The sequence below is a fragment of the Rhea pennata genome, chromosome 10, assembly GCF_028389875.1.
Source record: "Rhea pennata isolate bPtePen1 chromosome 10, bPtePen1.pri, whole genome shotgun sequence".
Classification (NCBI taxonomy): domain Eukaryota; kingdom Metazoa; phylum Chordata; class Aves; order Rheiformes; family Rheidae; genus Rhea; species Rhea pennata.
Window position 1 is genome coordinate 14,633,724 of NC_084672.1, and position 26,449 is coordinate 14,660,172.

The 26,449-nt window shown below is 35.9% G+C and overlaps 1 protein-coding gene across 1 annotated transcript in view; it reads right to left on the reverse strand.

Annotated features, from left to right (window-relative positions):
- Positions 1-4,170: 4,170 nt before the first annotated feature.
- The window catches only part of WDR72 (WD repeat domain 72), a 115,649-nt gene continuing 93,370 nt past the window's right edge, over positions 4,171-26,449 (reverse strand). The window contains exons 18-19 of the mRNA XM_062584032.1: positions 10,164-10,262; positions 4,171-4,333 (exon numbers count right to left, since the gene is read on the reverse strand). Coding sequence (XP_062440016.1) covers positions 4,278-4,333; positions 10,164-10,262 — 155 coding nt within the window. The 3' untranslated portion in view covers positions 4,171-4,277. The remainder of the gene's footprint in view (positions 4,334-10,163; positions 10,263-26,449) is intronic.

Consider the following 26,449-nt stretch of genomic DNA (forward strand, 5'->3'; position numbering starts at 1 on the left):
TGATGCTATTTTTCATGCCTATTTTAGTGAGAGTATTCCTAGATGAAGAAAACTAGCTTTTACCCCTAAGTTTGCAAGACACTCATCATAAACTCAGACTGCACAATTCTCTCTTCTTCAACTAAAGGTTTAGAAGTATATGAGAGAAAACAAAAAGTGTAATTAAAATTTATTACATGCACAGCCACATCCTAAAAACTCTAAAAATGTTGATTGTTTCATATGTTTAATGATGCTTATTACTTTACAGTTATATTTGTACTTACCCAGGACTCTCATATTCACAGGAAAATATCTGCACAACATACGCCCTCCTCCTGGAGCACAGCTCTTCTTGGACACATCTCAGACCTTCCAGCAGGCATCATGCACGAAACAAACTTAACCATGGGCCCCAGTAATACAATCTGAGTTACTGGGTGAATTTTAGTTGCATCTAAATTCAGTATTGCTTCTTCAGAAATTAATGGCATTTTGAGATCTGTGAACTCAAATTATAATGCAACTCAGTCTCAATCTAATTTAAAGAACTTTGTATAGCAGTTCAGATCACACATTCTTGAGAAAGGAAAAAGGGGAAAATTAGTCCTTCAAATTCCTTCACATCCTTTTCACACATAAGGAAAATGACCTGCAAAATTCATCAGAAATATTCACTGCGAGAAGTAGGACTTTGTCTTCACAGATATGCCATCAGGAATGTTTCTGCTTGCTAACTAGTCAGCACTGGCACAATGACTTCTTCGAGATCCAGCTCAGTTCCCTGGTTTGCTTTCAGATTAACATGCTCTTTTCAAAGGAAATAAAAACCTGGAGAGAGGTAATGCTGGTTATCATGTCTGTTCCATTCTTTTTAGAAATTTCAACCCTTTAGCTCTATCAGACTTGAAAGATCATTCCCCTTGCTAGATCTCTGGTGCTGCTTGGTGCTTGCAGACACACACCAATTTTGCTAAAGTATCTTTTTTAAAGAAACACTGACTCTTTTATATATATTTCAAGCAGTATGCCAACTTGCTTTGAGGACATCTGTCATCAAGTTGGTGGGGAGGTGCACTGTTCAACTAAATACAGCCTAGAAATGGAAGTAACTGATTTCACTGACCAAACATTAACATACATAAAAAGTACAACAGAGTTCAAAATATAATGTTTGGATCTGGAGCAATAAATGAACAGTCCAATGGTTAGGGATGTTTCCAAACAAGAATCTAGGTCAAGTGACCATTTAACAAATAAAAGTCATTCGGAAAACTCAAAGTCCCCCAAATCAAAGAGACATCAACAAGTTTTGGTTTGGTCTCATATTAAATGACCAATAACTTCAAATTTTTTGATAATAAATTGAATTTTGAGTATAATTTTAAAAACTGCCCACAGGATTTAAAAGTAACAGCTCTATCCAGGAAAGATCCATGCACATGGATCTAATCCTAAAGCTCCAATTCCACGCTGAGATAAAGCTGATGTGAGTGTGGGTTGCTACCAGAAAGAGGTGTCTCTCCCATCTTCCCATCCTGGGCTTCTTGTTCTTTCTCTGCACCTTGCTCTCCAGAATTTTTATTACTATACCTTGACACCAATTAGGGCACCAGTTGGGCTGCAAACCAACCTCACAGAAAAATAATAGCCACATTTCAGATGGATTTTACTGCTCTGATCTGGGACACAGCCTGGACATATAAGCACTACTGCAAGCATAATTGAGGAGCAATAAAAGCACATGGCTGGGGTTGGGAGGGATTGTCCTGTTCAGTGACAGGCTGTCCTTATACTGCTTAAAATGGATCATGAAACCACAACTTGAGCCATGCAGTTTAAAAGACCCCATGACCTTTTTTTTTGGGGGGGGAGGGGGGGATAAAGATTGAGGCTCTTAAGCAGTACAGGCGTTTTCACTTTTTACTTTGTATCTAAAATTTAGATAATTATTCTAAAATATTAGTATGTTATTTTCCTTTTGGCAGGATTCCTTCAATGTAATACAATAGAAAAATATATTCATAATTACCTTGCAATTTCGTTGTAAAATCGATCTCTATAAGCATGAATAGAAACATACATCAGAGTGCATTACTAGAAAAAAAGTTTCCTCAACTATTATGACTTAGAAGAAGCAATAGCAGGAAATTAAAATGTATTTTTGTCCACAGCTTTAAAATTCTCAGACTGGTGCAAAGTGATTGTTCTAAGCAAGAGTTGTTCTTCAGCACATCGTGTACAGTTGGATATTTGAAAGACATCCAGATAGCATGAGAAATACATTTGCTTTACTGCAAAAGAAGTGCACCTAATAAAAAAAGTTCCTGTCTTACCTTACTGATACTAGTAATTATAATTAGCACAAAGCACGCATGAGCATGTGCCAAACACCAATCATCACTGCACAAAGCATTCCATAGGGTTATCCGTACTGGCAGTCTGTTGATGTACACTGCTTTGCAGAATTAAAGACAAGCAATCAAATATTGCGTTGCACAAATGTAGTTGCTACCATAACAATACTGGATGTTACAGACAATGCTGGTTCCTTGAACTATGAGACCTCTATAACTACATCAGTTTTTTTAAATATCAAGCAGCAACAGTTCTAAGGAAGTTTTTTTTCCCCTTTGTACAAAGAACCAAATGAGCAGGTGCTGATGTAGAGCAGTAACATTTGCTGTGAAGGAAAATGGACTTTTCAATGCTAATGGAAGATTACTGTAGCAAAATAAAAGTGACTGTTGACAAGGATTATAGCAAAGGAAAAAGCACGGTCCATACTTTATTCTCCATTTAGATTACTGTCTACAAGGTTCCTATAGTGCTAGCTACATTTACAATTTTATTTTTTACTTTCTTGATGTTTGTATCTCCTATTTAAATCTCAGTTGAAGACATACTCTGCTCTCAGTTATACTATGCAAGTATAAGTCAGTGATTCTATTCCAGTCACCCGACACAATAAATGCAACAATGAAGTCAAACCACACAACAGCCACATTGCTTAGTCTCCATAATTCACATACAAGCTAACATGATGAAAAATATGTTTTAGAAAGGAAAAATTCTTCTAAGAATAGTTTTTGAAACATACCAAATGTGCAACAGAGTGACTTCTCTGTAAAAGAGATTTTCTGCACAGTATTTACAATTTCAGAACAACAGCTTTAAGTATCTTTATCTTCTTTGATTACAACCTATTATAATCGCATATTCTCTAGCTGAATGAAAACTGAAATACTAACTCTCAGAATGCCGCTCTATTAAACATTTCTAATGACTCTGCTGCCATACTGTGCATTAGGAAGCTCATAGGAAAAAGCAGAAAAAGAGGACTTCACACCATAAGATCCATATCCAAAAGAGCATATGCTCAAGGCCCTTGCCTTCACTAGCACTCTGACTGTTGGCAATACAGAAAGTGTGCTTGCCACTTTGAGTGCCTTTATTTATCAAATCATCGTAAGCCCCTCACAATTTCAGGTGATATCTCTGAGTCTAATAAACTGCAAATATTTTCCAAATCTTATAAAGGAAATTTAAAAAGGATAAACATGTATAGCTGCTTTTCCTACTAAGCATAAATAGCCATTCAATACACCGCATCGTCTCAGAGGAGGGCTTTTATGGGCTTCTTCAACCTCATATTGGCAGCCACATTTCCACAGAAGAGGGTGCTGGCAGTGTTTGGAAAAAAGGAAAATTTACATTTTAGACATGATCACATTCATAATTAATTTCCCATGATGTCTCATGCACACATGGTTGTTTATATTTTAGTTGCTTTTAAATATTCCATGATTAATTAAAAATGTAATTTTTTCTTTTAAATCCAAGCAAACATTAATTTTCAAATTAATTCAAATGTATTTGTTTTTACTTAGTTTTAAAAAGTCATTGGTAATAAAAGTAACATTTAATTATTTAAACTAGTTATATGCAAAAGGATATTCTAATTAAGGCAAAAATTTATGGTATAACAACATTGTAAGATTTGGGATCAATATCTAACTTAGTGAAAAAGATCTAAAATAAGGACTTGATATTTTCTATGTTAGCAATATCGAAATTTAATCAAATAAATGTAAAATCTACTTAGTGTTGGAGTTCTGCATTGAAGTCAATAAATCAACCAAAAGAAACTGATTATGCAGAATGTATTTCTTCTGAAAATGAACTGTTAAAGGCATATGGTAATAAATACAACAATCTATTCCATGTCCACATCATGTATTTCCTATTTCTTGGCTGTTCTTGTATATCTTCTAATTCTTTCAATTAAGCAGGGTTTTCTAACACACCTTGCAGGAGCACACCTTAGATATCCAAGGATGTGGCTTCATGTCATCTGGAAAAGAAATACATTCATCTTACTTAATGATTGTACAGTTTGAGACAATAGGCAAGATTTTCTTAAAAAAAAGACCCTGACAATATTTTCACAAAATAATAAAATATTTATCATTTTGGAATTATAAAAATAAATTAAGACTTTCAGCACCAATATTCTGTTGTTAAAAACACCACAATCTATCTCCAGAAAACTGTTTATATCATAATTCATACATTACAAAAAACAACGTGGAACTCAGAAGAGCTCAAGGGAATGGACAGCCTTTTCCAAAACATTTCTCTTGAACTGCCTCCTCCTTATTCTTAATTTTTTTTAAAAAAGGAAAACTTCTCAATGGATCAACAGAAAGATAATTTGTTTTACATCAACAATTATTTATGCAAAGAGCATTTTCAAATTATATACATATCTTTTCAACAGAACTACTCCTACAATAACTATGAACTGAAGTAATAGGAAGATACGCTAATACAGCATTATAATTTAGTTGTCATGGTTTATTAGAATTCCACAGAAAAACACTCTCAAGCAAGCAAGTTTTACCCTTATGATTTTTTCCTACTTCTTGTATGATAATATTTACAACCTGAATTTTAAAAATTACTTGTATTAGACATTCTACAGAACACTGCTTAAATACATACAACACTCTTCATGAGTAGAAGAACACAGAGAAAGAAGGAAACACACACTATTCTTTCCAAACCTAATGGATATCTACTTCTCAATTTATCAAGTTACCCATTTTCTGTCTATGTATGTATGTCACAGACATAGAGATATATGTTTTCTTTAAGTCCACTATGTAATCTTTCAGTTTTACAGTCCAGTGTACTATATGATGAGTCATGATACCAGTAACTGAATGCTGATGTGACACAACACTGTTATCTACTGCAGAGAAATTCTTATGGACTTATTTTCTGGAATAAATCCTGACCACTGTAACTTTTAAACATCACTGATGAGCAGGAGGGGTTATCAGTGCTTGTGATCAGTGGGCTGCCCTTCTATTGCATATTCCTCCTGCTTCATGGATCATCATCAACAACCTCCAGCACTCCATTCCTGGATCAGTCCTCTTTTATTGCTACCTTTCTACTGCTCTTTTTATTGCTACCTCAGTTTCCATCGTGATGCAAACACTGAAAAGAAAAACCACACTTATTTAGGGTGCTGCTTAGTTGAAAATTTACTGAAAACTTACTGAGTATTACTTTTGACCAGCGTACTAGATGTGTATGTGACATGGCACTGAAAGTAACATACTCTCTTAAGTAACATGTAAGAGTAACTGCAAGTTGCTTGGTAACAAGATAGTCACAATTTTAGTGCTGTATATTTAAGCACCTTGTGGCTATTGTGAATTTGTTGTTTTCAATACTTCTTCTCATTCTCATTTCTACTTGCTGCAGTTCCATCTCTCAGACTATATTTCAGAGAGGGTCAGAGATCTCTCCCATGTCCGTGTCAAGGTTTTCCTAGCACAAGCAACTAAACAACTATTGGGATTTTCACTGTTATCTATAATACAACCCGAATTTCATTCTGTCCAAAAAAGTCAAAAAACAAAGAGTGAACAATTTAAGAAGGACAACATTTTTGGTATGAAGGAAGAGAGAAAGAGAATGAACTGTAGAAGGCATCAGCTGACTCAGATACTACCTGGTTACTGAAGGCCACAGGCATACAGTGGTCCACTACCATCTGCATAGTTTTCATCCAAAAGACACAAAATACTCTGTAATTTCAATTTGCAGTTTTCAAGTCAGTTTTCCATTAGAGAAGCTCAATTTCCTTTTATTATCAATAGAAGTAATAGTCTTTTGCCTGGTCTACCATAACATCTCTATTGGGGGATACAGGAGGGCAAGGTGCATCTGCACCTACATTTTTCAGCCTGTGTTCAGCTCAGATCTGCGTGTTTTTTTTTTTTTTTTTTTTTTTTTTTTTTTTTTAATAGGAGCTATACTTTCAGAAGCTTCCTTAGTGGGACTGCACCATGTATGGAAGACATCTCAGGCTGTGTTAAGCCTTGCTGTATATCTCTCAGATTTTGATGAATGAAATTCAGAGCATCTTAAGGCCCCTTAAAACCCATCATAAACAACTTCCTCTGAACAGTATGATCTGCCCTCTGCATATGCCTATTTCTCACTATTATTTACAAAAGAAAACTCACGTGAATAGCTCAGATCTAAGAATCTAACTTAGACACATTCACTCAGTTTTGGACTCTTTCTCAGTTTGTCTAAATGCAGAATATGACTGACAAAGTGGAAAACATGGCTGGAAATGTTGTTATTTTTATTGAAGAGGCATCTAAGCGATAGCAAATTCTTTATGGGGGGTAGATATGTTTAAGAGTCAAGTTCTACAAAAGCTGTTGTAATTCTTATCTGATTATTATGTTTAAGGCCAGAGCAGAGACAAGTTTCAAAAGCTTTGGCTTTGCATGTCAAACAGAAGTAGTCCTCAGCATGTGGGGAAAATGGCAGTGATAAACCTACTATTAGGCATCTGGGATAGAAGCCCAGCATCTCCTCTGTGTGCAGGCTAAAATAGACACGAGCCACTATCACAGATAATGGCAGCTTGTAGGCACACGAAGGGAGCAACTAAAATCCATTTCACTTAGACAAGAAACTGCAGTCTGATATTTACCTTTGTCCATCACATGTGAAAAGTGTTTGCTGTGAATTATCCAAGAGAAAAGTGCAGGTTGAGGGGTTTCATTACCTATCTGAGAATAGTTCAGCTCACACTTTGAACACAAGAAATCACAGGTAAATCTCAGATTGGTGTCTTGTTCCTGCTATTCATCGGAGTTTATGCCTTTTTCTATTATTGAGGCCTACATCTGGAGCAGTGTGAACACGCGCAGTGTGAAAATAAAATAAGCAGAGTAGGCTTTAGGTGATTTTAGAATATGACGATCACTCTCAAATAACTCTCAATCTAACATTCAAAGTTAGAGACTATACCAGTCACCATTATAAAAGACAATGCACAGTTACGTCCGTTAATAGCTGCTCTATACATCCGTAAACTTACTGATTTGGTTAGGACTTGTAATAAAGCACTCTTTCTAGGCATAGCTGGAATTGGAATTTTCCTCATTAAAAGAGACAGTAAAGTCAATATATTTCTTAACATCACTTCTCTGTGAAATGTATATATGACCATATATTGCATGTGAAGTGCAAGACATTCTGCAAAACACAGATACTGTGGCAACATTTTAATAAAAATTTATAAATGGAGTTTGTAAGTTTGACCAGACTTTGAATGTGTGAAACAGATTCTAAAGTTGCAGGTTTCACCAAAACAAATGCTGACCTCCTAGATGCTCTCAAATCTCCCCCCGCTCCCCCACCCCCCCAAAAAGTTAAAGCATCTGAGAAATAAGAGAATAAATCATAATCATAAATGTTATATTCTTGTTTAAATGTTTGCTACTAAAAGTGGTATGTTTCAAGTAAATGCATTCTACTACCAAATCTTTCCTTTCAAACAAGGGCTTCTGTCAGAAGTGTCTTAATTTCTTATCACAGAATTTCATCCACACAAGGAGCAATAAATAATTCATGTTCCTAGCTCTTTGTTGTGTGTCCCTGAACTGCACAGAGCTGGAAGGCTGACAGCTGTGTCAGGACAAGCACCAAAGATCTGACATGACAAGTGACTAACAAGTTTCTTTCAGTCTATAGTGAAAGAAGACAATGGCATAAAGTGCAAAAACGAAATCCTGAAACAAAATGAAACTGTTTCTTTCTCTTTACCTAAGTGTTTGCTATGAGCTTATTTCCGACCCATAACCTCTGGTCATTTTATAGTACTGCCCAACCCCCTTTACTCCTCGCATTCGCCTGGCCATTTACGCCTGTCCACGGATCAATATGAGCAATTCTTGGAGAAATACGATGTCTCCATGACAACCAAGCCACAAATTCTCAGTGGAAAGCAGTGAGACCAGTTCTGAAATCTCCTGAGGTTTTCAGACCTATAAGACAAGATGTCTTAAAATGCAGGAATGGACAGAAACAAAAGCCAGAGTAATTCATTGTTTATTACTAGTTTAATGATGTCAGATGGACTGAAAGGGACTCAGTTTTTAAGTTTAGATGCTTTATCAACATGTATTTTTGCCAGTCATTATTCACCTCCTGACAGTTTTTTATTCTTTCCATTACTTCAGACAGATATGCACAACCCAGAACTGGAAATTTCAAATTCCTATCCAAATATGTACACTGTGCCACACAGACACCTTGACTCACAAAATAATTTAAATTACAGTTAAAACTAATGTTATCTTTTAAGTTACATTAATTATCACCTGAAGTGTTTAGTATCACCTTTGTTCAAATTCTTTCTCACTTCAGAACAGATTAGTACTGAGAATAGCTTCATTTTTGCCTATAATCATTCTAGAAGGGGCTACTGAAGGAGGTACTATGTACCATAGATAGTTTGATGTAGCTGAAGTAAGGAATTAAACTTGTTTCCTTCTCAAGTAGATTATTCATTTCTTTGTAAATCTCATGCTGCCTTTTGCAGTATAGTAGTGAGTTCAAGCCAAAGTGGCCTTAATACAAGAGCGTACTAAAAGGAATATAGAATTATAATTCATTGGTTTCAATTATTCTATAATATACTATTGTCCATTTCTGCAGAAAAGATGAAAAGGGAATGTAGTTCCAATCAGGTATAAGACAGCAGTTGAACTCCCAAGGAATCTTCGAGGAGTGGAGTGCAGTGAAATATAATCCCCCAGACACGGGTCCTATCTGGGTTTTGAGATGACTTAGGGGACCTGACATGGATTTCAGACTGCACCCTTTGACTGAAAATTAAATCTCAGCAGTGTTCCTTGGGGAAGGATCAGGGGACTGCTGGCAGCTGCCCCCTGTCAGCACAGCCTGCAAGATTTGGAAATCTCTTAACTAAGCTGACAGGCCACAGAGACGATGAATCAAAAATATGATACACGGATCAGCACACAAAGATGCAAGAGGGTACACAGAAATCAGATAAAGTAGGAAAGGAAAATATCAAGTGAAAAAAAGATGTTTAACTCTTTCACTAATGACTACTATGTACAGGTTACATGTATGGTATATGTATGTATCTCACAATTTGCTTAACAGATCTTAGTATTTAATCACACTGAATGTTTTTAATCAGCTATGACTGGAGACTCTTTATATTCAATTGCTGCTCTTTGGGATTCATTTAATAAATTTCTTAGATATGCCATAGCTAGAAAGATAATGAAGCTACATGAAGATAAATTTTTTAGACACCAAAAGGAATGCACATTATGGATGTTCCTGTTTTTAGCTGAATCAATGTTAAAAGCCATTAAAATGAAATAAAGATTGTGAGCTGATTTAAAGAAAAGAATCAGGCTATTTAATACTACCAATTTGCTTTTCTCCAGAGATACACTGTTTGAATGTCCACTGCTACACTCAACTGAAGTATATACAGTCCTTCTAATTTTTCATAATCTCATGCTACCTTCAAAGGGTCAGACATTGTACATATATTAACTAAGCAGTGTAGTCCAAAACTAATTATAATGAACTAGTAGTGTCAGCTTTCTTTTTGGTCATAAAGCCTTTATCCTTTCTAAGACCTGAATTCTTGATGAAAGAGGAAAGGATAACAGCTCCACACTGTGACCCCTGGAGGTGACCATTAATTTGACATTGCAGCTGCTAAAAAGGAAACAGCATTACAATGTGCTTTTCTTACAGGCCCAAAAGCTGTGTCAAATTTATCTCTTGATACTTGGTGACTACCTTTAAATGGCTCTCACCTGGACTCTCAGACTCTTCCAAGACACATCTGTCAGGCGTATCCTCCACATCCTGGAAGTTTGCTGAGCTTGAGTTCTTGTCATGCTTCAGCACACTGACTGTAATGATAAAAGAAAAAATAAGGGGAGGCAAAACTGTAATATATTCAGAAATAAACACTCCTGCTTTCCTGTAGATCTTCCAATGCTGAAGATATAATTTGTAAGCACAAACAATAAACTGAAATAAAACAGAAACTCAAAGTACTTATATGAAACCATACCATAGTAGAAAAATATAAAGACATGAATTCATCTGGGCAGAAGTTTGGAGCATAGCTTAAATATGATCACTTTGAAGTAAAAAAAAAAAAAATTTTTTTTGCTTCAAAAAAATCTGAAACAGTACAATTAGTAGTCATACAAAGATCTTGGCTGTTTCACCAAAGAAGAGAGCAAACAATAAAAAAATCAATTAGGTGGTCTTGTAATTACTGGAGTCATTAATAGGCAAAAGAATTATACTAATTTTCAGATGAAAATACGTTGTATATAACAAGCTACAATGTATATAAAAATATAAAAATAGCGTAAATTGCAGTTTAGCAATGATCAAATTTAATGTCTTCTTTACTTAATTGCTAAAATGTTTACACTTCAGAATAGGAAAATATTTTCAAAAAAATAGGAATCTGTCAATATAAGAATATTTAATTCACTTGGCTTTTCAAACACACCCCACCTAAGTTTTCCTGAACAGAATGGAGCTATTCCTCTTGTCATTGACAAATTTCTTCTTCTGTTCTGTATCTCCATTCTGACAGAACACATTGCTTGAAGATAAAATACAATTATTAAACAGCATATTACAGAAGAAAGTAGTAAAGACTAGATCTCAGTCTCTTAGACCCATTAAAACTATTAGCAGATCTCATCCCTTAGGGCAGGAGTGTCTAGACCTTAGTCTTCTGATATCTACAAAACTAAGCAAGGTTTCAAACTTCCAAACTAATCAATGTAGATAGGGATGTCAAAGCCTATGCACAACCCCAGTGTAGTTTTGCCCTGTATTCAAAACACAAACTTTGCTCCCTTACACCATTATGGATTTCTTTTACCAGATGAATATTTGCTAAAGGGCTGCTTAATATAAACACCTATTTAAATTTCCCAAAATTATGAGACTATTCACTAGGCTTCAGGGAATTATTCAGACATGAAGTCCTCAAATGACACATATTCCACTTCAACGCTCTGCCCTTCTCAATGTACAGCTGTTTATCCCAGGTCTGCAAATGTTCCACCATTCTGGACTCCTGCATCCTGCGCAGAGTCCACTTGAAGCAGCTAGAACTTCAAAATAATGGTGGAATTAGACCCTTGAAAATACAATACTAAAATAGAACAAAATCTTAAAAGCTGTGATAATGATAACGCACATCCACCTGAAAAAATGCTAGATTTTGCTTAAAAAAATAATCTTCCTCATGATGACAACTAAACTGTAAATAAAGCCCTGCACAGATAGAGCAGGAACACTGGTTAAACTTCTCATCTTACAAAAAGACTGTAGGTTTGTATCCACAGTAGACTTATCCACACAAAGAGATTTAACTCATGCTACTGCTATAGACAAGTTGATATGATAATCTGCATGAGGTGAGTTCACACTGAAAAACAACCTACAATAAATGAGGAATGCTCTTGTTCACATCTACTATGATATTTTGAAGAAGAAATGTCTCCAAAGATATCTATGTTTTTCTGTGATTTCTAAAACATCCAAATAATTTTCAGCTCTACCAGTTGAAGGCCAGGAGTCCCACTTCCAAAAGAAAAATTGGAAAATACAAGTTGTGTGATACAGTTTCAAAGAAAAGTTTTTTGTGCCATATGTTTTAGAACATTCTTTCTAAAACAGTTCTTCCCTTTAAATACTTATCTCTGCTGTGCTGAGTGATAGATTGAGTCATTACTGCTGTATGAATGCAAAAGTCTGAACTTCAGAGAAGTAGAACAATAGGAAAATTTCCAACACAGAATACTGTCATAAAAGGGAGAAAACAAAAAATGCAGTCACATCTCTACAAAGAAATAAAAAACATCACCAGAGCTGTCTGCTTAAAAAAAAAAAAAAAAAATCATAGCAATGACCAAAACCTCAGAACTGTCTTTTTGACCTGAATGGATCTGAAGCTCGTGACTTCAGGATCAGTAGTGAGGTCTGGTTTTATGCAGTAGATTGCTGCAGTGGTATGTTGCTCCAACTCTCAGTAACCATTTTTTCAAACTATTAGTATGCTTTTCTTGGGCCAAGTTATAAGAGGCTACATAATATGAGTTTAATCCAGGCAAGGATATTTCAATGGCAGAACCTGTTTGGTCTTGCACAGCATCAAGCAGGGGAGATGCATTCACAAAGCCAGGCACTAGTCCCAGTAAGAAGATGACACACGTGACTTACTGGAAGTCAGTGCTGTATTTGTTCTTGAATGAGACCAAGACAAAGCTGTTCAAGTGCTCTTTCTCTGTCCCACAGCTTGTCAGTAGGAGCCATATGGTTTAAACTGACCTGTTTGACTGTGCAAGAACGTACCAGATTCAGCTAAGAGGTAACTAAGGCACCTCCGTGTAATGATAGCTGCCTCTCAGCTGAGGTGCGTGCCAGAACACAAACTAACTTCCACACAATGGTGTATTCAAAAGCTTAGCAGAGTAACCACTTGGATTAAGACCGAGACCAAACACGCAAAAGAGATATACTAGCAGGTTTTGCTAGGACATAGATATAATGGCCAGGAAAGAGAGCACCGAGTCAAATATGATACCTAGATGTAAGGAAGAAGTAGCTATGATTCAGAAAGTTACTAGAGAGGGTTTGGAAGAGAAGATTAAGAGCTCTATTTTAGTTCTTTATTTTGAGATGATGACAAATATCAGAGGGAACATTAGACAGGTTGAGATCTGATACTGAACAGACAACAGCTAAGAAGTAGATCCGCACAGATGAGATATGTCAGAAGGAAGGTGTGAAGTGAGCAAGAAAGAGACCTAGACAGAGGCCAGCAAGATTCCTGGGCAAAGCAGGGGATCCCCAGTTAATACATTTAAATATAGATGACAGATAAAGGGAGATTCCAGAGAGGATGGAGTTATATGAGACTAAGACAGACAAGAGAGTAAGTAAAAAATAAAACAAGCAGAGCTGAGGTTGGCTGACAGATACTAGAAGATGATGATGAAACCCTGGCATTAATAGCTGGGTAGAAAGGACTCATCAAGCACAGCTTTAAGGGTGAATAGCACAGATGGAAATTTTCCTGAATCCTAGACAAGGAGTGCTAGAAAAGAGCTGCTGGAGAATAAGATTCTTGAGGAGAGAGGAAAGGATAGCAGGGAAAGTGGAGACTTCAGAACACCAGGAGGCAGGAGGGGATGGGGTCGGTGGGGGCCCCTGGTGCAAGCGAAGGGACGTGTACCTTAGTCTTGTCAGCTACCCAGAAGTACACAAATCTCCCTAGATACAATTCTGACAAATACACTTCACAACATCCTACTTTACAAAGTTGCATAATGAGTGTACACAGGGAAAAGAAAGAGATCTAGGCAGAGGCTTTCAAATCTATTTTCTTTTTTAAACATCACATGTCATGTGCTCAATTTGAGGGAACTGAAAAGTTAAAAATAAGAGAGGAACAGTCTGGCCCAAATAAAGAGTGAAAGTAAAAAACAGCATTATATAATCATGGAGAAAACACCAGGACTTAATAATCTTATAGCTGATGCCTACTTTACTAAATTAAAGTATCTCTTATGGGAATAGCATTTTATACTCAAATGTCAATAGAGGAAATATTCTTATGAATAGTTATAACCTGTACACTGACAGAATTTAAGAACTTATTTAAACATAAACAGTGTGATCTTTATTTATTCCAAGGCTGCTCTGTCCTATTTTGGGTTTAAATGGGCCTTAAAATTACTTTGGCTACCATTGGAAAGCTAATTTGTGTAGCCAAAGTGATGTAAATATCTGGAGCCTCAAATTCTCAAAGTCAGATAGTGAGTGCAAAACAAAAATTTCTGATACAGTAACACCAATGATTCTTTCTTTCTATTTAGTGAGCCATAATTTAAATTACTACGTGGATAGTATCAATTGCCCCTGTTAGCATAAAAGTAATGCAAAAGGACTTTTACTGAGGCAAATGACCTTGAAGGTAGCATATGAATATGACATAAATCTTCACAGTACAGAATCAATCTTGAGAATTGTAGGATTTTTTTTCTACATCTTAATAAACTGTTAACAGTTGTTTAGTGAAGTTGACAGCCATTCTCTTACATTACAGTGCTCAATTAGAAAAAGACAGTCACACAACTGGTCATACGATAGTCATAGGTACGGAACTTAGTATAGCAAAAGGATATCGTAAAATCATAGTATTCAAGGAAATATTTGTGTAAACAGTTTCCAAGTATTTCAAATTCCGCAAAATAACAGCAAACTGTTTCTAGAAAGAGACCACAGACTGTATGAAAGACTAGGCTGTGTGTGAAAAACTTTTAAAGGAAAGGCTGTCCTTTGGGATATCCTTACAACAATTAATCACCATCATTTATTTCTACCTATTCTGTTTAAACTCTGAAAAGCGTTGCTTCAGTCTGGTCAGAAATATCACACATTTAAGCCTAAGCACCTTTGCTTTGAATACCAATCTTAAGAGGGCAGACTTACTGGAGAAAAAGACTGCATAACACAGTGAATAAACCGATTAGTATTTTTTTGTTAAGATGCATTTTTATTTTGATAAGCGGTGTTAATAACTTAAAGATAGTATACCTAAAGCAAGATGGTATTTGTCATTCAATATGTGACAATTAAAAACAATCGGATGGGACAACAAGAAATAGTTTAATTGAAATATTGGGCAAGGTAGCCTATGGGTTATAAATACATTTAAGGTCCAGTACAGGATATAGAGCAACCTGATCTAAATAAAACAGCAGCTCACTGCAAAGCAGAAGAAAAATGTTGGGAACTTTTTGCAATAAATTGATGAAACAACTGTCCTGTAATGCTGTAATGCCACTTCTGGGATCTACTAGTTTCTACTTACTATACTGTACCTAAGAAGCTAGATGGAGAGCTGGGGAATGAATGATTTGAATCTCATTAAAAAAAAAAGCACGTTTCACAGAATGCCTGTATCTTCTCTACCAAATGTCATCTAATGTAGTGTCCTGTCTCAAACAGGGTTTAAAAGCAGATGCCTAAGGAAGAGTGTAAGAATAGAAGAATGACACAGTGCTACTGCACCACACAGTAATGCTGCACCAGTAATTTTTTCCCAGTCTCCAGTATGAAACTCAGGGAATTCTAAAGCCAGAAGTAGTTTCTATTTACATTTAGTAACTCACAGTACATCTCTTCTCCACAAACTTCTGCAGCCTTCTCTTAAACATGTATAAAATTTTCACATCTTTAACTTCCTGCAGTGGGAAGTTCCAGATTTACCACACAGATAGCCATCTCCTCTTGTTTGTTTGCATGTGTCCTTATTAGCAACTCCCTTATCTTGTACGAGAAGGGGCACATGTACGACACCCGCAGAATCTCTCCATGACACCCCTGTTTTAACAGTCTGTTGCTATATACTTTTTCATCTGCCTCTTTTCCAAGATGAGGATTACTACGCTACTTAGTTTTTTTCCTTCTATTTTTAAGCCAATGTAAAAGGAGATGATATTTTCGCTATTATGAGTAATGCAGAAAGCATTCATGAAATGGCAGGTGAAATACTAGCAGTATTTGCCATAATTGTCTAGAAACAGAAAAAGCAGATAATGAAGTAACCCAGTAATGCCAATATGGAGCACCCATCCTTCCACTACGGTGCTAGCATTCCCAGCTGAGCATTGTGCCTGCTGCACAGCAAGGCAGAAAGCCTGGGAACATATCCTGATGGTACCAAAGCGAAGGCGAGCAGAAGGATTACTTTGCAAGTCTTACAGGTGCTACTCCTGCTTGCAGTGTCTGGGCTAGTGCCTGCTGTGTTGCCACAGCATGATCACTGTTGACTCATGCTCAGCTTGGGATCCAGATTCTCTTCTGAACAACTGTTACTTTGCCATTTGTTCCTCCGCTTGTCTTTGTGCAGAAGATTAATCCTACCTCAGTGCAGACCTTTGCTCTTGTCCTTATTGAATTGAACCCTATTTTTCTTGTCCAGACTATTTCTCAGGCCATATAAACCATTAATTCATCTCACTGACAAAAGATATCAGTTGTTGGTCATTTCATAATTTTTAGTGGCAATTAAAAAACCTGCACTTTTTTATATAGTTGCCATTTAATGGCAAATATCTGGTTGTTATTTTTTGATTATTTCTGTGATTAATTGTCACACTGGCCCAGCTTTCATTACCTTCTGATTTAGAAGAGAGATTAAGAAATTAATCTGGAGAAACACTTACATTAGCATTCTAAAGTACATATAGCAGAGTATGGAAGTTGGAACTATCTTTGAAATAAGCCAGTAGGGAACAAGTCAAACTGGAAACTAAAGTAAATTAAATCTAAAGCTAAATTAAAGCTAAATCAAATCTAACACATTGAATACAGAAGTAGGACCTGTTACTACTAATCACACTGCATTGCTTAGTCTGGTACTGACAGGGAAATGGTGATTTTCCTCATTTTAAATTTTAGGGTTCTGACAAAGCTTTCTAAATGGATACTTCAGCCTCTCCAGAAAGTCTCAGTAAAATGCAAGGAGTGCAACACCCATGCTCAGCTGGGAATGCTAGCACCGTAGTGGAAGGATGGGTGCTCCATATTGGCATTACTGGGTTACTTCATTATCTGCTTTTTCTGTTTCTAGACAATTATGGCAAATACTGCTAGTATTTCACCTGCCATTTCATGAGTGCAACACCCACTTGCATCTCAAACTGGAAAATACTGGACTTCCTAAGTCTTCCAATATACCACAAATTTTTGATTATGAGACAAAATAATGAAAGTTCTGTTTGGCCCATGGGATATGACACAGAGACCACCTGTCTGGCACCAACATTTAGTCTTAGTAACTAGAAGCTTAAGTCCACTGGAACAAGAGGACCAAAACCGAACAGAATAATGTAAAAATTATTAGTAACACGAGATTACAATGTTATGTGGTTACCATTAATTTGTCTAATACACTTAAAAATGCATAAATATTAAACTAGGTGTCTGGAGCAATCTGGTCCACTTCACTCAGTGAAGACTCATTTATCGTTAACAGCATGGCAAAAACGTATGACTTACTTGTGTGCTCTGTTAAATCATACGAAAATGAAGCTCATTCCAAATACTAAGTGAATTGCAACTACGTGATTTTTTTTTTGTTTTAAAGTCTTAAATTGGTCTAAAAATCTTTATATATTTAAAAATTAAAAAAATCTTAAAACTCCATTTCCCCCCTAGCCTTTTTCCATATATATGAGAACAACATTACTCCAGACAGGAAAATTGAAATTTTCAATGATTCTTTTCCCAATACACCCTGAAGTTTTATTCACCCAGAGGGACGTTCCTATTTCTCTCAACTAAAATATAATGGCATGTAACAAATTATGCTCTCAAAGGACATCCCATTTTTGTTTCATTAGTGCAATGAAACATTCACTCAATTTTAAAGCAGTCGTCTTGATCACAGTTGTGATTTATAGCAGAATCTGTCCATATACTCTGTGTACTCTACATAATAAAACACCTAACTAGTTAGATTTGTCTCAGTGGGTTCTACTGTTCCGGCACAAGAAATAAAAATTTTCCCATAAAACCCCACACAGCATTTATTGCAAAGCTCTGAAGCATATGCTTCCCCAGAACTTATGAGGATTAAAAAAAGAAAAATGTAAACTCCAAACCGTCTCTAATTAATTCTTCTATCACTACACACTGCTTTTTTTCTCACTGTCTTTTCTAGCTAGCTAGCCAATATGTCTTTCTTCCAGTTTCCCTGAATATGTGTTAGTGTGTGTTTTAATCCAATATGGTTTAGGACTGAATTGTTTGATCACTTTTAATCTATGTTATTTGTACTCCTTTCATTATAGTTTTCAACTAGTCACTGAGCAATAATAGACATGTGTTTTTACTGCAAGCAGTAAAGAAGGTCAAATCACAGTTCTGATAGTTACTAGTAAACTAGTTTTTTTTTAATTAAAGCGTATAGCCTCTCCTATACATTTTTATAAAAATATATATCAAAATTCCCACTGCTTTCTACATGTTAGATAATTATGTTGTAGAGCACATATTGCTGCTATGACTGCCTATCAATGTATAAATAAATTCTGTAAAAATAATAAAATCATACTTCGTATTTTAAAAATCATATTATTGCCAGATTTTTCATAAAGATAGATTTACATGGGATTCAACTTTAACCAGGGAATTTAGAGACAAAATTTGAAATTATTAATTTCTTCACAAGAACCCTAATTGTAGATTATCTCAAATTGCTTTTAACCCCCCCCAAAAAAGTATGCAGTACTGTTATGACACTGATATATTTCTGTGTAACGTGAATGCTAGAGTTTGCATACACTTTCATTCTCTTAATCAAAGTACTCCCAAGAGCTTAATCCATGGGGAAAAAAAAACACAGGGAGATTCTTTATTAACCTCTCTGGGCCAGATTATTGTTATTATTTTGCATTATGGCCTTGAAGATGTATTACTGATAGGGAGGTAAAGCCAACTGCAGCACAGCATGAATCTGCTGAATGGCTGCTGTATGAAAGTGGAAGTACTTATTTCCAAGATATTTCTGCGATGCTCCCTACTGTTAAAATGTTATCTGACTTCAAAAGATGTTCAAGCCAATTGTAAACAATAAGTAAACGCAAGCAGTATAGCAGTGTATACCGAGGAGTTTTACTAGCCGGTCAAACAGGCATTATTCCAAGAAACTAATGTTGTATAGGACTGTTTCCTGGTGGCTGAGACCTCCAATTGGCAAAAGACAGGGGACTTTTCAGTCAGCAAGCTAGTTACCCATGGATGTGGCTCAAGGCTGACACACAGATTGACTGGTTCACACTAATTTACTTCACACAGATTCCATTTATCTCCTAGAAGATCCCCTGGCAGCAGCTTATAATGGCATATCCTAGGATGCCTGCCTGCATGAGTTTTTAAAGCGGCAGAGCTTGATGAATCTAAGTCCAGAAAACAGTTCACAGATTGAGGACTAGGTGCAATCAAAAAACATCAAGTAGCACAGCTGGGACTTGCTAGCTTGCTTGACTGGTTTGAGCAGCTGAGCATTAACTATGCTTGCTTTCCTGCCGCCAGCCTTGTGTCACTAGGACAAATCAGGAGCACTACCCCACAGAAAAGAGGAGAAAACAGAGGAAAGAGGAGAGAAGAAAAAAAAAAGAGCAGGAAAGAAGAATAAAACAAACCAAACAAAACAAAGCATGACCTCGCACAGAGTACTAAGTGCCAATGCAAGGAAAATTCATTAGAATATTTAATCTTTATACAACTCCAGGATTATCCAACCAGGTAATACCTAGTAAGTTCTGAGGTTTAAAATCTGGATAGTTTATTTTGGTCATGCAAACAGTTTCCAGGAAAAAAAAGAAATAAGGCTCAAACTATTGTAATTTTTTCCCATTGACAACAAAACTATATTCAATCAGATAATACTTGCACAATGAATACATAACTACTAGATTTTGCAAGGTGAGATATAGGGCAACACAGTTCCTCCCCTCCATACAGAACAACAGGCACAGACTTATAAACAATATTTTTAAAAGGACTGAATACATAAGCTTGCATTGTAGCCCTCCAAATTCAGAGGGACGCAGACTGTTCTTTAAAGACCTTGTCAGAAAGGAAGCAAAAATTAACATTATTAAACAATAACATTTAACAGCAAATGTATTGTTAGAAATCCAAAGCACATTTAGTACTTAGGAGGTTAAAGACTCAGCTGTAGTGCTAGTTGATGAAAAAGTAGGATTAAGGCTTTAGTATGAGTCTTGACATGATCATGTTGTCTGCCTGCTGTCTTAAGCTTGGAAAAACAGCTGGGATCATCTTCTTATAAGCCCCAACTCAAAGATGTTTAAGCAGTTCCCAATCCAATTAAACAGAGGTAAATATAAGGAAGGCCCTATTGAGCCCAATCATCTTATTTTTTTAATGAAAAACAGCATAATTGCAGGTTACACAACTCCTTAATCTCACTTTAAACCTAACAGACTGCTGTCTTATAGAGCACATGGCAGGCACAGTTAACCTAAGCGTTCTATATTGGTGTGCTCATTTTTTGGTCATTATCCTTTATTATGTTACTTGTAATCCTAAAAGCCTATGATCATGTCGAGATATTTGGCAAGGATTGTAACTGAATATACATGGATTCCTCTTCTAAAAGTAATGTACTAATTGAACAGTACTGTTTGACTAGTAGACCATTCTGCAGCAAAACTGTGGTGCAGTTTTTACTTTGCGAAGGCACGTGCTTCCTCTTCTGTTCCTGTCTGTTAAACAAATTGCCATTTTGAACATTTGGGGACTTGTCTTAGTAATCTATGCTATTCTTACCATAACATGATAGCACTACAGAAATAACACTGTTTTACAGAACAGACTGCTTACTAAAATTTTCCTTATAAAAATTAATGAAGTGATGAAAATTCTATCCTTTGTAGTGCTTAAGTACTAGTACTTAAAGTCTTACAGCATTAGGCCACTTATTTTATATACATTCAAAAGGCTTTTAAGACATATATACGTGGTCATATAGTGGCACATACGGAATATTTGACTAGACATGTATTCTATCAATGATTACACTTAATAACATAAAAGTAAAAAACTATATACATAATCCTTCTACTTTGCCTAACAGATATGCAACAGGACATACTCCAAGGATGCTAAAGCAAAATCCCATCAGGGACTACTTCAAATACAGGTTCTTCATACTATAAAAGCAAGAAGGGAATTTAAATGGCTAGGAGTGAACTGTTTGCAGTAGCACTGTTGCATTATGCATGATTCTTGACTGCACAGTATTTAATTAATGATTTTCAATTACACGTTAAATTTCGTAGTGAACTGATGTTTCGGGCAGCAAACGACAGTCTGACAAATTTATATCATTTTGTATTGGTTCCCAAACTCCTTTGAAGTATCTGTCCTTTTCTTGTACAGCTGGAAATCTATTTTAGATATATGGACAATGATTCTGGGCTCTGTTACAGAAGCATAAATCTACATTAACTTTAATGGAGCTACTCTGCTGAGGCAAATGAGAACAAAATCCAGCCTTTGCTATTTGTTGAATTAATAAACATACTTGTTGATATATGTAAACATCAGAAAGGTACAGTGTAGAACTGCTGGGTGATACATAATTATGTTGGTAATTAATTTGGACTGTTTGTTTCAGTTATGACAAAACACACGCAGATTTGTGAAAAAGACTCCTTCCCTTTTAAATGCTACAGGAAACATATCCAGAGATCAAATGCGGCAGTCCCACAAATGAGAGGCTATGTAAGTACCTGTTAACTACTACTTCCTAGGTAAAACATGACCCCTTTATAATTTTGCATCTTAAATCCATTTGCCTTTTCTCAGTTTCACTATTCAGGCTATCAGCAAAATGTATCTGGAAGCAGAGTCTGGACGTTCCACTTGGAGATGGGTAATGGATAGGTAATGAAGATATGAAGATAACAGAGACACTTCTAATGAAGAAAGCACCTAAGGAGGCTACTGCCAAGTATCTCTGTGTGAAATCATACAAGTGAGGGACTTCAAGTACATCCTCTGCTTCCAAAAAGGCAGATGATCTGTTTTTGACTAATGAAACACTTTACAAGCACGTATGCTTTTACTGGAGTCAAACATCTAAGAGGGGCAGCAAGACAAGGCGTAACACGAGTTTGGTTTCTTCGATGCCAGCTTTGGTTGAATCTAGTGTTAAATGAGAGGGTGAGACAGAATGAATCCAGATGGATAAATGGCAGTCAGTGGGCCAGTGCTTTATTACAGTGGTAAAATCTTACTGTCAAGTTTTTGCTAAAGGTATTTATCAGATGCTGCAAAATCTTATGTTGTTCTGAGACATCGTACAGAGCTGGAAGGAATCTGAACTGTATATTCATACTATCAGTGAGGGCAGCGACATTGTGAGGAAAGAGTGGGAGACAAAATACTTTCAGACTGAGTTTTTTTATGTATTGATTAAAAAACCCATAATCTTTGCATATATGCTTTTTGAAAACATAACACCGTATTGTCCATACTGTAATTTTTTTTAACATTCTAGATGGCCATTGCTAGAGTTTATTAAATCCTTTATTGCTGGCAACAACTAGTTAATCTTACTGTCATGGCTTTAAAAAACAGGGTCTAGAATTTGAACCCATTTGCAGTGGAGAAAATCTCAAAGAAGTTGCCTCAAGTTTACCCTCCTGAAATCAAGATAAGGAGAAAATGACTACTGTTTAGTTTCTGTTTTCTTTGTTTCTTTAAATTATTTAATTATTAGGAAAAAGCCTCAGTCTGGATTTTATAAAATGTAATTCACTTAAATAGGGTTGGTCAAACCTAACAGAAGCATGTTGCATAGTGCAGTCAACACTGAATCTCACAACCAGTTTTGGTACTGACAACCTTCAGCATATAAGTCTTCAAATGCATGAAATTAAAAAAGAAAGAAGTATTTATCTGGGTGCTTTTTACTTGTGGTTTTAGGTGCTGAGCCTTTAAAATATACTGAATTCTTAGGAAAACATCATTTTCTCTCTCTCTTTTTTTTTTGCTTTTAATAAAAAAAGAATACTTTCATTTTATCATTTTACTATCACTACGCTCAAACTTTCAGGGAAGAAACACTCAGTAGCATAAGTTTGACATAAAATTACAATTTTGGTGAAACTACATTACAGTCACTGTTTGTACTATTGTGGTAGCTAAGTCACTGGTTAGAATTTGAGTTTGTGATTAAATTGTCCTATCATTAACTTCCTCTTAATTCCGAAAGCAAAAATACACCTTAGGACATAATAGAGGGAGAACTTCTCAATCTTAAAATCACCACGACAATAACAGTTGTCACACAGGATGTTAAAACCAAACTGATTTCATTTTGTGCCTACCCTGTAAAATGTCACGCCTACAATGTCTTTTGTCTCTTAAATGGAACAAATTATTTCATGAAACCTGTAATTTTCTGATTCTAGAAGTAGCAGTTTTATTGCTGAAGTAATTTTCAACTGCAGTATTAATACCAGAAGTCTGTATGCAAGACTCAAAACGTGTTCCTTCCAATACACGTAGTCAGAAGCATCTGAAATATCCTTATTTAGCTATTCTAAATCTACCTTTTCATGGTGTTATTTGTACTCATCTTATACCTTGCTTCCCACATATGAGAAGTAGGCTCATATACCTACTTCTACATTCAAAAATGATGCAGTCCTCAACAAGAAATTTTATATGGGACTGCCTAACTACCTCCTGCAGCTACTTCCGATGTATTCTGAGCACTCTTCTCTCTTTTACTGTTTGATTTGTTTCTGTTCCTACATGCTTTCAGCTACCATTTTGTCTGCACAATCAAAGGTGAGTCTAGGAATAGGTATACATGCATCTGCCTACATATGGAAGGATAAAAACAAATTTAGCTTTCTGGGAAACAAAACTGTCAGTTCAAGAGATCGCTAAAGCTTGCACTCCAGCCTGTAAGATGAGTGAAGCAGAAATAGCAAAAGTGCTCCTGCACAAGAAGAGGTCTTTGCAGCAGGACCTTCACTGCAGATTCAAAGCCACAATGCAATGGCTACAGTATCATTAACAGAGAACACATCATTCTTGTAAAATGAATCACAGAACGCTCACTCCCTGCTCAAGGGACTGAGTTCATCTCTGTGTTAAGTAGGTGCACTTTTACAAAAGCCATTAGAGCTGCTCTTGCTTAACCACAACTGAGTTTGGCCAAAGTGACTGAGATGAAGCAAGTACGGCAAAAATTCTTAGGGACATGTAAAAAAAAAAAAAAAAACAGAAAAAATTAGAACATCTCTAGTGGAAGTAAGATGATGTTACATAATGACGTACAAAAGAGCAGAAGGCAAGTGGACTTTGACTAGAATACAACCTGCACAGTGGAATCTATCTAATCTTTTCCAAAGCATAGTGTAATCCAGATTCAAATGACTCCTCCAAAATAAAGCTGCAGCCTTCTTAATTCAACAATCTGAGATTATACACACACATGTGAAAACAACTATACACCTGATTTCAATGACTAGTTAAATGCCACTGAGGCTCACAGGCACACCAGTCTGAACATACCCTTTATTCCAGCCAAATAACAGATAGAAGTGAATTTCTACTTGTATACTGTTCCCATAGCCCTATGCTTTTTGCCAAAAGGGCACAGTCAAGAGAGCTCCACCCTACATTTTTAGATCCCACGCCTCCCTTCTCAAACTGACCTTTGCTACAGCATGGCAAGAATTCTTGTGAAAACATCTGAAAGAATCCTACAGGGAACACTGGCTACTGGACTCCGAAAGTATGCAGAGATTTGCTGTTCGTGTAAGACTTCTAATGGGTAATTCCTTTAGTGCACTTGGAGACACACTTTGTTCTTAGGAAAAATAAAAAGGCTAAAGAATAGATTAAAACAATTCTAATAACGTGAAGAGTTAAGATTTTCCAAATTAGGATCACAGCAATATTACTATATTGTATTATTATAAAACACATTATCTGTATCTATCCGACACTTTTAGTTCCATTCACAGCTGTCACTTCAAGCTCCAATCCAAGAGCATCACTCAGTCATTCAAAGCTAAAGGAAAGTGAAAATGTAGTTTAGGAGAACCAATCACTTGTTTTGTTTTAGTCCATGAAGACAGCTATTGAGTGCAAATGAATGGTCAAGGGTTACCATCCTCATTGCTTTTTTTTCTTTCTTTCTCTCTCTCTCTCTCTTTTTTTTTTTTTTTTTATTCTTACAGTATTGCCCACTAAAATGCATACATTTTGTCTGCCACCTTTGGGACTGCAAACTCTTTTGGATATATGCTCCTTTGCTTTGCTTTACTTCACTTCTTAAGAAGTAAAGTTTCACTTAACACCCAGGGTAAAGGCAATAGAGGTATTGTCCTCTTCCTTTGTTGATTTAATCTCAGCTAGATCGTATTTTGTATTTATCCCTGCCTGTTCCAGTAAGCACAGTCAACTTCATACAAATCATGTTTCTTTAGAAACAACTGAGACAATAATACCTTACAGAAACACCAATAACAGCTCATTTTAGCTGTTCACAGAAACCAAACATGATTGGAGAGATTATTAATGATGGGTTTAAGAAATGAATTTTGAATTAGAAATTACTGTTCTCTCCACCATGAAAAACTCTGGATCCAGCCATCTAGCTGTCCTGAAATGAATTAATTCTCACTAAATGTCAAACTAATTTTCCCTCAAAGCCACCTGCTTATGTGAAAATATATGTATAAATGCTTAACCCAAATCAGGTAAGACCAAGAAAGCCAACAGTGAAGGAACATTTAAATTTTATGTTTTAAAAGTAAGTATTTTGATGATAAATATTTCAGGTACAAAAATTAGATGCAGTAAAACAGAAGTGTTATTTACAAATAACCTAGAGTTTTGCACCCTAAGTAACAATAGGAACAATGAGGGATCCATGTGCAGACATGCCAATTGCTGAGTAGTTAAATGTTCAACTCATTCATAGACCATCTGGCGTTTGTACCCACAATTATTGGCAGACGCAAAACCTGCATTCACAAAATGAAAGCAGAGTTTTAAAAATTAAGCTTCCTAGGCATAATACTTCCAATATCCAGAAAATATCAGCTTTTCTGCTTTCCTAAAAGCCCTTAACGAGGACAAAGCAAAGCGGAATTCAGTGTTTTTTTGGAAAGTCTGCCTGTTTTCCTTAACATATTATTCTGTTTTTCTTCTTAGTAAAGGAAAGGACCCCGGTATTATACCATCGCATTATTACTTATAAATAAAATATGAAGATATGATTTTTTTCTTTAACCTTCTTAGTACTGTTTTTATACAAATTTTCTCTCACAATCTCCACGGTATTTTTACACAATCGTTTTGGACTTCTGATTAGTTGCATTGGTTTCTTTCATTTTCAGTAATGGAACACTATCCTCCACATTTCTTCAACATAAATATCAGAACCTTAGGATCTTCAAAATGTTTTTATGATCCTCTGAAACATGTTTTTGAC